The sequence below is a fragment of the Bubalus bubalis genome, chromosome 2 (genome assembly GCF_019923935.1).
Source record: "Bubalus bubalis isolate 160015118507 breed Murrah chromosome 2, NDDB_SH_1, whole genome shotgun sequence".
NCBI classification, from domain to species: Eukaryota; Metazoa; Chordata; class Mammalia; order Artiodactyla; family Bovidae; genus Bubalus; species Bubalus bubalis.
In genome coordinates this window covers 88329490-88347352 of record NC_059158.1, presented here as the reverse complement: position 1 = coordinate 88347352, position 17863 = coordinate 88329490, and the positions used below count along the sequence as shown (strand labels likewise).

The following is a 17863-nucleotide window of genomic DNA, read 5'->3' as shown; positions in this document are numbered from 1 at the left end:
TCAAAATGGGAACAGTTTCCAGATTTCCAGACATCTGGCTTTTAGTCTACAAGAAGCATTTTGTTTCTGAATATTATCATGCTTAACTTGAGTTCCCCTGTCTTTTTGTAAAGAAGGGGTCTTTTTTTCTGAGAGAAAGGACTTTTTCTAAGCTGACTTCCTTTGTGAGCATTTGGTCTCTCTCTGCTTAATTTTTCTGATTTGGAAAATGAGCATCACACCACGAAGTCTCAGATGGATGCTCAGGAAGACAGCGCTACCTCACGGTTAGTTTGCTGGGGCTGCCATAACAAAGACCTACAGACTGGGGAGCCTAAAGAGAAGACATTTATTTTCTCACAATTCTGGAGGCTAGAAGTTCAAGACCAAGCTGTTGGCAGGTTCTTCCAAGGCTTCTCTCCTGATTGCCATGTGGCTCAGACGGTAAAGCGTCTGCCTACAATGCAGGAGACCCGGGTTCAATCCCTGGGTCAGGAAGATCTCCTGGAGAAGGAAATGGCAACCCACTCCAGTATTCTTGCCTGGAAAATCCCATGGACGGAGGAACCTGGTGGTCCAAGGGGTCACAGAGTCGGACACGACTGAGCAACTTCACTTTCCCCTTGTCTTTACATGGTCTTCTCTTTGTGCATCTGTGTGACCCAATCTCTTCTTATAAGGACACCAATCATATCAGATTAGAGTGATCTCAATTTAACTCACCTCTTTAAATTTCTTAGCTCCAAATGCAGCCATATTCTGATTAAGACTTCAGATTGTGAATTTTGGGGCGAGAATCACAATTCAGCGCAAACACTTACCCTAAAGAACTTGATTTTACACAATATGGGGTAATATCCAGACCTGCTTAAAAACCTCGTGATGTCAGTATTGTAAACTTGCAGCAAATTACAGCTGACAACCTGTTGTCTCCTGCCTTCAGTGGCTGCCTTTTTCTGCTCTTCTCCTTGGCTGAGACCAGCAAAGCGGTCAGAACAGGTCACCCAGGGATACAGAAATCCAAGAAGAGGGTTTTGTGCCGGGTAAATAAAAGGAATCATCATTCATCTAAGGTTCATTGTTTAAATTATGATGTTTATTTATGTCAATGCAAAATACAATAAAGCAACTTACAAAAAACAACCATTGTATCTTCATGTAACAAACTCTTCAGTGAACAGAAGTACTACTGTTAATGTTTTGACCTTTTCAAGGTCCAGCCTTGGATCAAAACAGGATGCAGAGAAATAGCAGATTTTTTTCTACCTTCCCCAATATACACACAAAGGAAATTTATATATCCTAAAATCCCATTCTAGTAGTAATACAAAAATTTCACACATAGAGATGAATACCGCCGTTGTGTCATTGGAATTGCAACTTCCTTATTGCTTGAGATTTCCCACCAACCCTGGGCTTCAGTCAGGAACACATGGGTTCATCAGCCCTTCAGGTTTCCCAAATGATTGTTTAGTAATTCTTTTAGTATAACTGCATACTCCCCAAGTGTCTAATTTACCTGAGTTATTTAGAAACCTGAAAAAAAATAAGTCTCTAAGTGATCAAATTGTGTACCAAACTCTCTGACAGAATTGAAGAGACTTATCATGGGTTATTCTGTGCCAGTTCAGTGGATAAACACGAAGCCTCCATTACCTAATGAACTACCCACCTAGTAAAAGGCTTCACATTACAATTTTCTCAAAGGTAATAAACATTGCACAAAAGTACAAGACCTCATCTATATTCCAGTAGTTTAAGTGCTATTTGTCTAGCCACTACATTTTCAAACAAATGGCAATTATCACTTAACTAACAAAATCTTTCTATCATTTCACTGATAAGAGTCAGTCTCACACTGCGGAAAGAAGCAGCAGCTTGGAGCTAGAAGATCTCAATTCCCGACCAGTTCCACCCACTCTCTGAGGCTTAGTTTCCTTCCGAGGATCCGTGAGATGAAAGTGCTGTGTGAAGCAGTATTAACTATAAGGAATAATATTCTACGGAGTTCATCTCTTCAATTAACCTGTGGATCCCTAATTACCCACATGTATTTTGCAAGTAAAATCCAACTTTTTCAAGTAGCATATTCACCATATGCAACTGAAATATGCAAGCCGGGTTATGCAAATGGAAAAAGAATACAGATTTAAGTAAGCCTATTACTCACAGGAGACTTGTGTATTCATGATGCGTTTGGTTTAAAACCATTAAAAATTTTATTCTGTTTAATGCATGGTCCTTTTGTGTTATTGGAGCTCAATTTGAATAAGCTATCTCACTATTTAAAATTTTTGACAAGAAATTAAAACTTTCATATAAAATTTACAGGGTTTACATGACTGTGAAACTGAGTTAAATGGGTTGAGAAATACAGAAGGAGTAATAGTCTGAAAACGCAGGGTCAATCAGGAAACTGAATGTAGAAGTTTATTTTTCAGGTCATTAAACATAATCTAACGATAGGCCTGTTATTTTTGTTTTACTGGTGACTTCCTAATCTATAAATTACTTTTTCTTCATCTGTAAAACAAAAAAAAATTGACTTTTAGGGACATTCAAATCTGTAGAAATTATTAATACTTCATTTTCATTCTTACATGAGGAGCATCTTTAGGAGAATTACATCCTATAGCTTAAGTAAAAGTCAGTATCTCATTTTTTTCATTGGTTAAGAAAAAAACCTTCCTTTAGGAAAGGGCAGATTTACTAAAAGTTTAGAATTCGTCGGCAAATTTGACTATATAATGTGGCATATGGACTTTGTGACTTTGCTGAAACTGTCAACATGGTCTCTAACCTTCACACAGAAAATGACTGATCTCCAAATGACCTATTATTATCTTAAACCAACCTTAAAACAACAAAGAGAGAAAAATTAAATAGTGCAATAACATTTCATATCAGTGAAACAAAATTTGTCTGTGCATAAAGTAGTTCTATCCATCCGTGGAAAGATCAACCTTTTGTTTTTCCTTGTGTTTATAGGTTACATTTTTAAAGGTACTGGTGGAGCCTCTGTACAGTGGATTGGTTCCCTAAAAAAGAAAAAAAAAAGGTCCAAATGAAAGTATGTATATTTTGTTACTACACAGTTTTAATATATCTAAATAATTTCAGTGTACATTACAGATTGGAACAAGAAAGTTAGGCTTAATCTTGGAAGATATGTGAATAATTTTGATTAATTTGATATTTCATACTTTTAGCATTTAAAAATGTATACTTTACTTTATTGTTTTTTATTATGAAAAAATAATTTTGTATCCTAAGAATCTTACCCTTTTTGGAAATGCAGTAAATCATGGATTTTTGGAAATGCACATGGAACAAAAAATGGCTGCTTTGTTCGCTGCTGTTTTACCAGAGCTGAAAACAGTTCAACTAGCCCACAGCAGGCACTCTGAATTTATCAAATGAACAGAATGAACCAACAGGTGACCCAAAAGTAAAATGGGAAAGATAAAGATGGGAAAAGTGAACTGGTAGAAGCATACAAAGATGAATGACATACACACTGAGTGAAGTCAGAGAAAGAGAAATATCCTATGATGTCCCTTATGTGCTGAATCTAGGAAGAAATGATACAAATGAACTTATTTACAAAACAGAAACAGACTCACAGACTTAGAGAACCAATTTATGGTTACTGGGGGGAGGGTTGGGGTAAGGGATAGTCTGGAGTTTGGGATGGGCACGCATACACTGCTCTACTTAAAATGGATAACCAACAAGGACCTACTGTATAGCACAGGGAACTCTGCTCAAGGTTATGTAACAGCCTGAATGGGAGGGGGTTTGAGGGAGAATGGATCTATGTATATGCATGGCTGAGTTCCTTTGCTGTGCACCTAAAGCTATCCCAACATTGTTAATCTGCTACAATCCAATACAAAATAAAAAGGTAAAAAGAAAGAAAAGTATCCACCTTTAAGAAATGCATTGAGATGATGAGAAGCATCAAACTAGGGCACAAATAATCTTGCTAAAATGAGACCAAAATTCAGAAGGAGTTACAACTAGCTTCTTGGGACAGCAAACACCTGCTAGTAGATAGTAAAAAGAATTGGGTGGCTTTCCCTTGCTAGAGAATAACAGTGTGGGAAGGAGAGAGTCACAAGAGACGGGTATGTGGGATGCTGGGCTTATGACAGAGTACTGGTCCCCAGGAGGATTGGGCAAAACAGCGTTGCCCCCAGGGCAGTAGAATGGTTGTGTGCAAAGCCTGGATAATTCAATTGCTCTGTCTGGATTGTAGATGTGTTCCCAGGTGCCATCACTGGGACCAGACAGCCCAAAGCTCGCTAGGTGTTTGAATAAATGCTCAACCTGAGCCTCCAATTTCTCTCCTTCAGTTTCATTGTTCCATGCAGGCACAAGATGTCTGGATAAGGAACATTTCCTTCCCTCCCATTCCCCAAGGTTGGGCATGCAGACTTTGGCTTCAGGGAGCCTGGGTTCTAACCCAGCTCTACCATGTAACCTTACTTAAGCAGTTCTGAACCTTGGCATTCTCATCCATAAGAGGGATTACCAAAGTGCCCACCTGGTCCATGAGGACCGTACTTCAGCAGGTACCTGGCACATAGTAAGTGCTCAAAAAACGCTGCTTCTTCTCATCAGTTCAATTCAGTCACTCAGTCATGTCTAACTCTTTGTGACCCCATGGACTGCAGCACGCCAGGTTTCCCTGTCCATCACCAACTCCCAGAGTTTGCTCAAACTCATGTTCATCAAGTCGCTGATGCCATCCAACTATCCTCTGTCGTCCCCTTCTCCTCTTGCCTTCAGTCTCTCCCAGCACCAGGGTCTTTTCCAATGAGTCAGTTCTTCCCATCAGGTGGCCAAAGTATTGGAGCTTCAGCTTCAGCATCAGACCTTACTTACATATAACTTCTTTGCATTTGGAATTTCCTTTTTTGAAGGTCCTGGATAGGGTGCTAAAGATATGCCCCACTTCTGGGCTTTGGGATTCAGCACAGTATTTCCAAGCCCATTTTTGAGTATGTATGGAGTCTGGGTGCCACCTCTGACCCTCCAAATTATCATACTTTGACCTCCTTATCCCCTGAATGGCAGAGATGGTAGCATTTTATAGGCATAGATTTGAGAAAAAAAAAAAACAACAACAACAAAACAAAGTAATGGTATTTGCTTTCTCAGTACATTTCTCTCAGCTCTCAGAAGAACTGAATAAAATTGAAAACCATTCTCTGGCCTCTCCCTCTTGTTTCCCTTGGATGCACTGCAGTATCTTCATAGTGAAGAGGAGTCACACCTGCACCTGTTTCTGTGTTGCCCAGAGCCAGTGGCCTACCTCTGATTGAGCAACATGTTACCTTTGTCCATGTGCCTTTGCAGAGAGATGCTATCTCAGTAATGAGGGCAAATAAAGAAGAGGTTCCCTGGTGGTGGGTGACGAGTGAAGGCCAAGTCACTACATTGCTTCTACTCCTGAGGTCAGCTTGGATAATCATGAGGACTCTCCAGTCCTTAGTCCTACTGCAATAAGAACTCGAGATTTGGAGGGTATATGGCTGATGGATGTCTTAGATGCAAGCAGAGTCTTGTTCACAAACAAAATTCATGTGTGGAATTCTATTAAATTTAAGAGATTAATTTAATTGCAAACTAGTAAGTCCAGTCCATTCTAAAGAAGATCAGTCCTGGGTGTTCTTTGGAAGGACTGATGTAAAGCTGAAACTCCAGTACTTTGGCCACCTCATGTGAAGAGTTGACTCATTGGAAAAGACCCTGATGCTGGGAGGAATTGGGGGCAGGAGGAGAAGGGGATGACAGAGGATGAGATGGCTGGATGGCATCATTGACTCGAGGGACATGAGTCTGTGTGAACTCTGGGAGTTGGTGATGGACAGGGAGGCCTGGCATGCTACGATTCATGGGGTCGCAGAGTCGGACACGACTGAGCAACTGAACTGAACTGAACTGAAGTTTAAGTTGGGTACAGAAGAATAAGGGACTCGACTGAAGAGGAAAGATGGGAAAAAATGAGATGTGAAGGCTGAGATTAATGGGTGTGGCACTGACCTGGAGGAATTGAGGGACTTAGGAAACCAGACACTGAGTAAGAGGAAACAAGCTGTGAGTAGGGCCACGGGCAGAGCTTTGTAGGACTAGGAGCTCTTTTGTGGATCCCATCCCAGATCACGTCAGGCATCCCACATCTCACGCTAAACACAGCTGATATGCACAACACAGGAGGTGACTTGAGTTGCAATTGACTGGATACACAATGCTATTTGGCAGATATTTTGTTGAATGTTTCATTTTGATTGTGCAGTTTTCTTTCTGTGTTTTGAAGCAACTTTGTTTATTAAAGTTTACAATATTCAGCGGGCGGCGGGGGTGGGGGGTGGTGGTTCTTACAAAGGTAGTCATAAGGTCTGGGCATGCTAATAGAGGTGGTGGATGAAGCAGATCCCAACATAGTAGGAAGGTGAGGTAGAAGCTTAAAGCTAGGGTAAAAGCAAGTACATCTGATGCAGGCCAGTAGAGTTTTTCGGGCCTCAGCTGGTGATCAGAACTCAGAAGAATGAGCTCAAATGAAATGTTGCTGGCAGGAGAAAGTGGGGTGATGTCCAGCACTGCCTCCTTTAGTGCCATGCCAGTGGCAGCCTCTCTGCCTAGGATTTCCAGCTGAGACACGCGCTTGTGTCTGGCTCCATTTCAGGTGGATCTGCCCTCCTGCACTGTTTAAACAAGGTCAGGTTTCCTCCAACCCTCTGGAGTCACTAGGCTGACTCTCCCAGGAGTTCTGGGTGGTGCTAATTTAGGCTGTGGATTTTACAAATGCAATGGCACATTTTTTGAGCTTGAAAAAGTGGTAATAAGAAAGCTCTCTGTCATGACCCACAGCTGCCTTAATGACTGCCTAACTGCCAAATGTAGACCTGATTTGCTTAGCACAGTGCAAAATCAATCCATGACTGTAACGAATGTCAGACTGAACGTTTTTTGCCTTTAGTTAATGACTTGTCATCCTAGGAAAAAATGTCTAATCAAAAATGGATTTAAATATCTTCCCTTTGTGTTTTCATAAAGACTATGGATGGGGGGGGTGGTATTTCTAAAAGTGTAATAAGAGGTAACCTTTCTTTATAGTTGATGAATGAAATATTTCAGGAGGCAAGAACAAAGCTCTTTCTTATCCAGAGCTCTATCACCTTTAGAGTCTAATGGGGGCCTAGGGGTTGGAAGATCCCACTGTTGTCCCTGGAGACCCCCTGGGTTTGAAGACCAAATTCAGTTCTTCAAGAGGAAAAAGGTTTTAGATAAAAACAAAACCAAATCAAAAAACCCCAAAATGGATGCACTGAGCAACATTCTTTTTTTTTTTTTTCCAATAGGACATATTAGTGAAATTTGAATTGAATAATTTGAATTAAACCTCTTTTGCATCCAAGTGAATAATTATGACCCAGTCATTATCTAGTCAAGAACATCAAACATTTGTTATTCAAAGAAACTCAATTTAACAGGGAATAATATTTTTCATTTATGCTTTTATCTGTTTAATGCATATTTTAATTCCACTTTCGGTGAAGAGACAACAAAAATTCAGCATTTGAATTTCAGTCATGTTCTACATCCTGAGGGAAAACAATTCATGTTTTGGGGGAAATTAACTGCTAATTAAAATGTTATTTTAAAGATATTAATCATTTGTCAGGATTCATGCCTTTGTAGGAGAACATGAAAAAGTGCTGGTTAGTAGATATACATCACATAATTGCCCAAGTGCTTGTTTTCAGAACACCTGCCTATTATTTCTAGGAGGGTCGAGGCTGTGCTTGGAAGAAAAGGCTGCAATTAGGATTTCAGCTCCATCATAAAGCAACAATTTGGGAAATCTCTTATCCTTTCTGAGCCTCAATTTTCTTACATTCAAAAATGGGAGACTCAAGACTACTGCTTAGGGCTCGTGGTCTTTGAACTAAAACTTCTGCTATTGCATTTTGTACTAACTTAATCACATTCTTGTTTGCTTCTTTTCCAAAAATTTTTCCAATTTAGGTTATTACGGAATACCAAATCAAGTTCCCTGTGCTATATGCAGTAGGTCCTTGTTGGTTACCTGTTTTGCAATAGTAGTGTGTATGAACCTATGTTTACCCGGGAAATGGGCTGGGTGGGTCAGGGATGGATTGGGGGTTTGAGATCGACATGAACACACTAATCACATTGTTTAACCTGGTTGCCTTCTGACCCCTTCCAGCCATTTTCTTGACAGTTGGTGAGAGTTAAAAACCCACTCCAGTGTTCTTGCCTGGAGAATCCCAGGGATGATGGAACCCGGTAGGCTGCCGTCTATGGGGTCGCACAGAGTCGGACACGACTGAAGCGACTTGGCAGCAGCAGCAGAGAGTTAAAAGCAACATTTATGGCCAGGGAGTCAGGTGAAGTTAATTGCTCCAATACTTTGGCTTCATAGTACTGGGTTCTAAGTCACCAAACTTGTCAGGTTACATTTTTACCTCATTAGAGATAGAAACATTATATCTTCATTGCAAATCCTCACTTTACATTACTAAGGACTTTGTTTAATTAGGAAAAGTCCACACATACACAAAAGAAGAGGAGAGTCATATCGTGAACCTCTGTAGACCCATCACCCAGATTCAGGAGTTATCAAGATTTTGCCACAGTTACTTCAACTATTCCTCTCTCTCTTTTGGCTGAATTATTTAAGGGGAAACCCAGTTTTCACTTCCTTTTTACTGTAAACCTTAATTATTTTCTATCAAAGCCTCATGCCATTATCCTACCTAACTGAATTAACCATAATTTCTTGCTATCAGTCTAATACCCAGGTCTATACTTTTTTCCAGTTGTCTAAAAATGTATATTAGTTAGAGTGCTCAAATCAAGATCTAAACAAGATCCATACATTGCATTTGGTTGTTGTGTCTAAAGGTATTTTTAATGGGAAGATAAAGTAGATAAAAATTTTCATGGTCTATTGCCCTGCACCATATATTATATTTATTTCAAAATAACTGCATAAGATATAACATCCCTTATTAAGATAAATGTACCTAAAACAGAAAATTCCATTTGCTTTAGGTACGGAAGATATCATTATAGAACTAGAGAAAAAAGTGTTAACATCAATTATTTGGGGAGATGAACCCAAAGGAGCATTGCATTTGCCTGTATTTTCTCCAGTCATATCATGGTTTTAAGAATCAGCAAGGTAAGATAATTGCTATCAGATAGCTGGACACACCATTAGAGAGAGAGAGATGAAATTAAAACCATGAAATTGTTTCTATGGGCCTCTAGAAATGTAATTATCTCTCCTGTGGAAAAGAAACACAGAAAATTGGAGTCCTGTTTTGTGTTTGCCCACTGTGAAGAGAAGACACATAAATTATATCTACTGAGTACATATATTTAAAAGTCGATACTTTGGAGGGTTGTTTTTTTTTTTTTTTTCAGGTAGCTGTTTAAAATGGATGCTATTCAGAAAAGCTAACTGGATGGTATTTTGAAAGTCTTCTTGCCTTACTTTTTTAACCTATTATGAGTAATGAGTATTTCCATGGAAATTGGCATGAACTGTCATACTCCTGAACATTATTCCATTAGCTCTAACAGCCAATTTATGGAAATGTTTAGATGTAGCGTGTATGCTTGTCAAATGGGGCCTGCAGGAACCTTCTGGTGGTAAAGAATAAAATGTGTTGCCTTGATGTTCCTAAGTAGTTCACAGTATAAGGAGTTTCATGAGACTCTTTAGAGTAGGGGAAGTCTTCATTGCAATGAGATACAAATGAATGCTGTGAGGACTGAGTTCCAGATAATGGACAGAGGTCCCTTTGTCCCCAAAGCAGAACAGAAACCAGCTGTTGGGGACGTGGTGAGAGGAGCAGAGAAAGAATGTGACAGTTTAACTCTTAGTGCAGAAGAAGTCCAACACCCCTTCTTTTCCTCAGGACAAGGAGTAGCTAGCCCCCAGGTGTGCGCATACCGTTTGCCACTTGGCCTTTGACCTTTCTGCTTCAAACTTGGCAACTTCTTTCCTATCATGAAAAGACACCAGGAGCTTCCAAATGCACAGCAGGACGACTCCAATAAGAAGAATAGCCAGCGAAACCCCCAACATGATCATGGGAATATTTGGAGGTTTTGGACAGTCTGCGGAAACAAAGAAAATTGTATTAAGGAGATTGTTCAATTAATGTTCTGATGTAGAGAAAACATGTCTCATTAAATTTTCAAACCATAATTTTTTTCCAGTAGAGGAAAGATAATAATCTCTTTTGTTTTGCTGAATTTTAAAAAACGAGTTACTTGTTGAAGGATAGCCCTATTTCTTCAATGAAAACAAAAGATAAAATAAGAACTTGATTATTCAAAACAAATGGATATATACTTGAACGACTGACTCAAAAAGAACTAAAATTCAAAAGAGTGACAATTAATACACATGGAGTTTTTAATGGATCAGTGAAAAGACTGTAGTTTACTAAAGACGACCTCTTCTGAATATAAGACAAACTAGAAACGGAATGTGTACACACACATACACTTTTTCCTGGATTTTCTTGAATCGTATAGGAGATTACACTCAAAATTGAATACAACCTACCCCCTAGAAGTATACTACTTGTTCTTCCTTTTAAAATATATAGACAGAAAATAATCATGATTTTCAGTTTTATTTTCACTCTAATGCAGTGCCCCGGTGTCTTGGAAAATTCCTGAATTGGGTTCAGGAGAGGTGGGTTCCATTCCCATCTGATGGACAGTAGCTGTCTGAAATCCATTAAGTCTCTCTATCTCTCTGAGCCCCAGTGCCCTCGTCTGTAAAACCAAGGTGTGGGGCTTCAGTGTTCCCTTAACTTCCTGATAAGATTAAGCCCAGGTGCTCATGCTTATTAAATCCACCTCTGAAATTCCTAGACCCATCCCCTGAGATGCTGATTCAGTTGGTTTGGATGGAGCCACAGACTCTTTATTATTAAAATATCCCAAGTGATTCTTATCTCCAGGGAAGTTTGAGAAATCAGGTGTTCTGTATAGTCCTTTCTACTCGAACATTCTATGAAATGTTATTTTGACTCTATTGATGATATTAATACAATTTTGTAATTATACAGTACCTTCTCTCATTGACAGCAGAATGACTAATAATACTTGCAATATGCCTGGGAGATGATACATTTCTTAATGAAGCATTATAATTAAGCTCTCCCTTTGCTATCACGGGAAAAAAAATCTGCCATAAAAATTATCATTAAATATCTGCCTCCCTCTGCAAGAAGTGAGGCAAATTCATGGTATCTCGGGAGGAAATGAACCATGCTTAGTTTATCCTAACTCTTATTGCTTTTAGATATTTAATAAGGAGAGTTATACACACAGGGCGAGTCATGCTGCTTTCAAGGTAAGATCTATAGCTGATCTGAATTTGAGCTGGACTAATGACCCTCTAACAGCATGACGCCTGGCTTTACACAGTTTTGTTCTTTAGCCAAAAAGCCATGTAAGGTGATTAGGCAGAAATAAGTAGAGTTAATGAAATAGCTACTACAGTATGAAGATCTAAAGACGGTTTCTAGAATAGCAAATGAACCACGGCTGCTTCTAATAGGTTAGCAACACTCCTGCAAAGAAAGTGGCAGGCCTGTGTCCATGAGCATATATACTGGCTACATCTTTGACTATGAAATGTCTGGGGTGGGGCATAGAATGTTCTTGCTCGAAGCAAAATGAAGCTCGCTGAGACCCTGCAGCCAGAACATGAATTAGGAGGGCTCTTTGGTAGGCAATAAATATAGGAGGAACAGGCATGGCCTGGTGGAGATAATAATTTTAAGAATTTAGAGTCAGTGGAAATTAAACATTTCTCAAGCAAGGATTTTGGCCCAGCCTACAGAGCAGGTATTACACGGAAGAAATCTCCACTTTCCATACTCTCTTTAGTGTCTCTTGAGATGCTCATGCTGAAGACATGTTGTAGGTAGGAGGAAAGGCTTTCTCTATCACTGTGCACCATCCAGGCTTGTCTGTTGAGTCCAGGTCAGTGTGGCACCTAATTCTAAGGTGCTGAATTTCTAATGCTGCCAATCTGGTAGCCCAGTCACGTGTGGCTATAGCTCAACAGTCACTAGAAATGTGATTTTTCAGAATTAGGCTTTGTGTTAAGTGTGAAATACACAGTGATTTTGAAAACTCGATAAGAAAAAAAAGTACAATATCTCATTACCAATTTTATATTGACTGTACATTGACATAAGATTTTGGATGTAATGGATTAAATAAAACATACTATTAAAATTAATTTATTGTATACTTTTTATGGGAGGCAGGAGGATGGTTCCAAGAGGGAGGGGATATAGATAAAATTATGGATGATTCGTGTTGTTGTATGGCAGAAAGCAACACAACATTGTAAAGCAATTATCCTCTAGTTAAAAATTACACAAAGGTTAACTAGAAAATTTAACAATACAATGTGGTTTACATAATATTTCTATGGGAGAGTGCTCTCTAACAGAATCTGGGGATTCAGATTTCTTTATGCTCACTCAGCCAGTGGGAGGCAGTAGAGCACAGTAGTTAAGAGCTCGGGCGCCCGGCCAGACTGCCAGAGATCCCAACCAGTGCTAGGATTTAGTTGCTGCAGGATCTAGCAAATTATTAACATCTCAATTTCCTTACCCATAAGATGGACATAATAGCAATACCTGCTTTATATGGTTGTTGAGAATGTTAAATCAATACATGTAAAACATATAGAATAACACCTGGCAGGTATTAATAAGGGCTCGATAAATGACAGCTGCCGTTATTGTTAGCAGTAATAGTAGTAGTATTACAACAAAGGCACCCTTCTCCCTCTCTATCCTCAAGACCTCAAGGCTTGGAATCTCCAAGGTGGAACCTGTGGGTGTCAGATCCACACTCATATCCATGCCAGGAAGCCTCCCCAGCTGCCATTCATTGCGGTTCTCATGGATGCGGCTCTTGTCTGCTGAAAGTTTCTCTGGAAAATAGATGAGTGAAGATCTCCCTACATTCACACACACACTGATGGTCACTCTTCACTTGGCTATCTTTTTCAATTTGGCTGGAGAACCCTGGGACTCCTTAACCTTCACATCCTCCTCTCTCATTTTGCCTCTTTTCTCCGGGTGCCTCCAGCCGGCTGCCCTGGGGCTCTCTGGTCTTAAAGTTGTGAGAGGGGACAACAGACTCCAGGGCCCCCAGAAGCTCTGATCTATCTGGGAACATTTACCAGGAAAGAGCATCCTTCAAGCTGTCAGGGGACTCCTGTTAAACCTTAGGGAGGTCATTTCCCCCTCACTTTTTCCTGCTACAAAAGCAGAGGGGGAATAAAAAGCCTTAATAAAAAGACATCAGGGCAGCTGAGGGCTTCTCTGAAAGATGGCATGTTGATGTACCACTCCTATTGTGTGGACAAAAGAAGAAAAACCCAACAGTTCAGTAATGAGGAAGCATTTAGCAACCAAAGGCAAGTTTCACAAGAGAAAAAAAAAGAAAGAAATCAACTAGATATAAAACCTATTAAAGACAGAATCTATTCTGGAAAGTTTCATTTTTGTTTGAAACTTGCTTTTCCAATGGAGTTAACAGTATAAGGAGCGGCTTTGATTTCAGGAGAACTAGTTAAAGCCATTACCATGGTCACAGAGAGCAGGGGTGGAGGTAAAGAATTTGCCTTTAGAAAACAGATAATGAGGAGGCAGGTGTTTGTACTATAAAGTATTTCTTCTTGGTACAGCAGGAATCACCTTAAATTTCCTTAACTAATGGCCTCTACAGTGCCCTTTATGTACGCATTTCAGACGAGATCCGGGTGTGTTCAGGGTGGTATGGCCGTAGACAATAAGTATGCATTTCAAAGAAGCTGATTCAGGGGAGCTATTCAAGAGCAAGTCTCCAGGAGTGCTCTGCCCATCTGAGCAGCAAGGTCACCCTCAGACACTTGTATCTTGCATTGTGCTGACCTCTACCTCTCCCTGACCCTTAGCACTGCAATGTGGTACTTTTCTAATCTTGTTTTCTTGCTAAGTTCATAGTGTTTTGAACTTACTTCTTGATAATGGTGTCATTGCTTTTCACACTCTTAAGTGATGGCAGTTTGGTACTCTTGGGTTCACATTCAGGACTTAACGCTTTGTCAGCCCATTGATAGACCAGCACACACAACAAAACACCTCGGCCTTCTAGCCTGCCTTGCTGCTATTTTCTGGGCCAGAAGTTGGGCTCCAGGCTTTTGCGGGAAAGGGGAGGAGGCTGATGACAAGAGCCAGAGAGGTCTGAGTTCATGCAGCTGTCGTTTCTACTGCAAAGGTTTTGGGGCACATCATATAACTGAAGACAGAAAAGGTGAGGCACCTGTGTGGATCTAAGCAGGCAGACAGGCCTGTGAGGGTTAGAGTCACCCAGAAGAGGTCTAGAAGCCAGCTGTATAGAGTCGCCTGGAGAAGTGTTAAAATGCAGAGTCCCGGGCCGTATTTGGCCTGCTGACTTAGGACACAGGCAGTCTAACAAGCTCCCCAGGTGAAACTCACTAAAACTTAAGAACGTCTCAACAAATGTGCTTTTCTCACTATTTTCTTCTCTCCTGGCTATAAGCTTCTCTCTCTCCCCTTCACTGAAAATGAAGCTGACTCCATGAATTGGTATGGAGGAAAACTCATACGAAGCAATAGACTCTGACTTCCTTTAGAGATTACTTCCTTCCTTCTTTGTCTTGCCTTTTCTGACTCAGCTGTCATTTAATGACCCATTGGGTAAGTTATTAACTAGAAATGTTTTACATGCATTTTTTCCACTTAATCCTTGACTCAACCCTTAGAAGAAAGTACTGTTGTTTTTCCCATTTTACAGATGAGGAAATAGAGACATGCAGAGCAAGTATCTTCCAAATCATCAATAAAGTGGTGGAGCAGGATCTGAGCCCAGGGTTTGCCTGATTCAAAGCTTGTTCTCTTAGACTGTTGTATTCCTCTTCCCTGTTAGTCTTTCCTAAAACCATACCTTTCACTGACATTAATTGGTCCACCTTTCTACAATTCATCAGCCACCTTTTTGGATTGGAACACCCTTCTCTTGTATTTGGTCTTAATAAGAGACATTGGAACATACCAAACCTTTCAATAGGTATCTTTCAGTCATTGGGAAATCAAAAATTTGGAAATGTCTTTCCTGGCAAGCTACCCAGAGTATCTTTCTGGTTGTTTTCTCCTTTCCCATGTAGTATCTCTTATCACTGACAAGGAAGGCAAGCCACCCACCTTTCTCGTTGATGCTGTGAATGACGGTTTTCCCTTCATTATCTGTAGTAAGTAGGAATGTAATAAGGCATTCATTTTCTCCTTGCAGAGAACAGGAAACAGAGCTATCCTTTGAGAAATCTGCAGATAAAGAAGTCATTCATTAGGTTAAATGAGTTTCCAAAAGATGTTTTTTTTTAAAGCAAAGTAGTATTGAGTTTTATTATGCAAATAGGAATTTCCAACATTGCAGAATAGGAATAGAAAAGACAGGATTTTCCTCCACCCACTGAGGGTTTAATTTCTACTCCTGTTCCAGAAGAACAGTTCCAGGTGTGGTCAATCAGGACTGACCATCAAATGCACCCATCAGTCTGATAGGCGCACAATTTCAGTGGAGTGCTGTGCTTCAAGGCAGGTACTGTATTGGGAATAGGATGGCTCAGATGACGGCAGTGAGGAAGCCATATGGTTTCTTTGGCTCAGAGTACTGGGAAGAAGCCTAGATTACATTTCAGAGAGAGACTATACAGTTCAGACATAGTGGTATTTCTAAAGGGGCCTTTTCCACAATGTCCTAGTCAGATCGCTGGCCATGTATGCTCACAACAGTAAATGTGAATCAGTACGACTTAACAGAGATTGAAGTGCTATATAGCATGGGGACCAACAGGATAAAGGTAAATCCCAGAATAAAAGGAGACGAGGGTATCCTGGTGGCACTGGTGGTAAAGAACTTGCCTGCCAGTCAGGAGACTTAAGAAATGTGGGTTTGATCCCTGGGTTGGGAAGATCCCCTGGAGAAGGAAATGGCAACCTACTCCAGTATTCTTGCCTGGAGGATCCCATTGACAGAGGAGCCTAGCTAGCTACAACTGTATAGTTGCAAAGAACTGGACACGACTGAAACAATTTAACACAAATACACACACAACACCCATTGGCCTACCACTCATATAGCCCTTTTCTCAATTAAAAAAAAAAAATTCAATTTTCCTCAAATCTTTTTCAAATAAAAAAATTTGAGGTTATTCAAGAACCAGAGAATGAATGTCATTACAGAAATTGATAATACAGTAAAATGGTCTATAATGTTAATACTATGTATCAGACATTTTAGTGGTCTGGCACCTATGTCAAAATTATGTAAGATTTTTCTAATTAAAAAAAACTTACTTAAAGTTTTCCTCTAAGTTAGAGACTTTTTAATGATACTGTTACACTTTTTTTTTTTGTAAACCTGTAAATAGAATGACTGTTTGCTCTTATCTTAAAATTTTAAGACATATGATCCAAGTGAAAGTCGCTCAGTTGTGTCCAGCTCTTTGCGACCCCATAGACTATACAGTTTATGGAATTCTCGGGGCCAGAATACTGGAGTGGGTAGCCTTTCTCTTCTCCAGGGGATCTTCCCAACCCAGGTCTACCACGTTGCAGGCGGATTCTTTACCAAGTGAGCCACAAGGGAAGCCCAAGAATACTGGAGTGGGTAGCCTATCCCTTCTCCAGTGGATCTTCCCTACCTAGGAATCCAACTAGGGGTCTCCTGCATTGCAGGCAAATTATTTACCAACTGAGCTATCAGGGGAGTCCATATGATCCAAAGTGAGTGTCTTACGATGCAATGGGTCAGAATCTAAAACTGGGATTGTCTCTGATAATCTTGGACGTAGTCTTGTTAGATCTGTAACTTTTCTCATTAGCTTCAACATAAAATTTTTTTCAATAAAACAGAATCTAGCTATATTCCTCTGACTCTAATGAAGAAAAATTAAACAATAATCTGTTTTTGGTTTCACAATGCCATAGCCATAGAAAGACAGAAATGTGTTTTTTTGCCTTTAATTTATAAAATTAAATACCTCATGCCAAAGTCTTATAAGAAGCATGCCTGTATTATCCATAACAACTGAGACTACTAAAACATTTGAAAGTGAAAGTTGCTCAGTCATGTCCAACTCTTTGCAACCCCAATGGACTATACAGTTCATGGAATTCTCCAGGCCAGAATACTGGAGTGGGTAGCCTTTCCCTTCCTCAGGGTATCTTCCCAACCCAGGGGTCGAACCCAAGTCCCCCACATTGCAGGTGGATTCTTTACCAGCTGAGTCACAAGGGAAGCCCAAGAATACTGGAGTGGGTAGCCTATCCCTTCTCCAGAGGATCTTCCCCACCCAGAAATCAAACCGGATCTCCTGCATTGCAGGTGGATTCTTTACCAACTGAGCTATCAGGGAAGCCTTTAGCATTATTAATAAGATTTCAGAGGATAAATTTAAGTGAACAAACTGTTTCTGAATCCATTTGTTGCTGTTGTTTAGTCACTAAGTTGTGTCTGTTTTGCGTCCCGATGGACTGTAGCCCTCCAGGCCCCTCTGTCCATGGAATTTTCCAGGCAAGAATACTGGAGTGGGTGGCTACTTCCTTCTCGAGGGGATCTTCCCCATTTAGAGATCAAACCTGTATATCCTGCATTGGCAGGTGGATTCTTTACCACTGAGCCACCTGGGAAGCCCCTTCAAATCCATTACAAGCATCTTATTTACATAGGAATATTAAGAAATATAATTACAAATTATTCTCATCTGGTCATTCCCAACTGTTTACCATAATCT

At 40.1% G+C, this 17863-nt stretch overlaps 1 protein-coding gene across 6 annotated transcripts in view; it reads right to left on the bottom strand.

The window, feature by feature from the left end:
• Positions 1–1053: 1053 nt before the first annotated feature.
• Positions 1054–17863, bottom strand: part of ITGB6 (integrin subunit beta 6) — a 149483-nt gene continuing 132673 nt past the window's right edge. For all 6 annotated transcript variants that reach the window (XM_025276093.3, XM_025276089.3, XM_006073134.4 and 3 more), the window contains 3 exons: positions 15270–15389; positions 9971–10137; positions 1054–3017 (listed from right to left, as the gene is read on the bottom strand). In XM_025276093.3, coding sequence (XP_025131878.2) covers positions 2919–3017; positions 9971–10137; positions 15270–15389 — 386 coding nt within the window. In that variant the 3' untranslated portion in view covers positions 1054–2918. The remainder of the gene's footprint in view (positions 3018–9970; positions 10138–15269; positions 15390–17863) is intronic.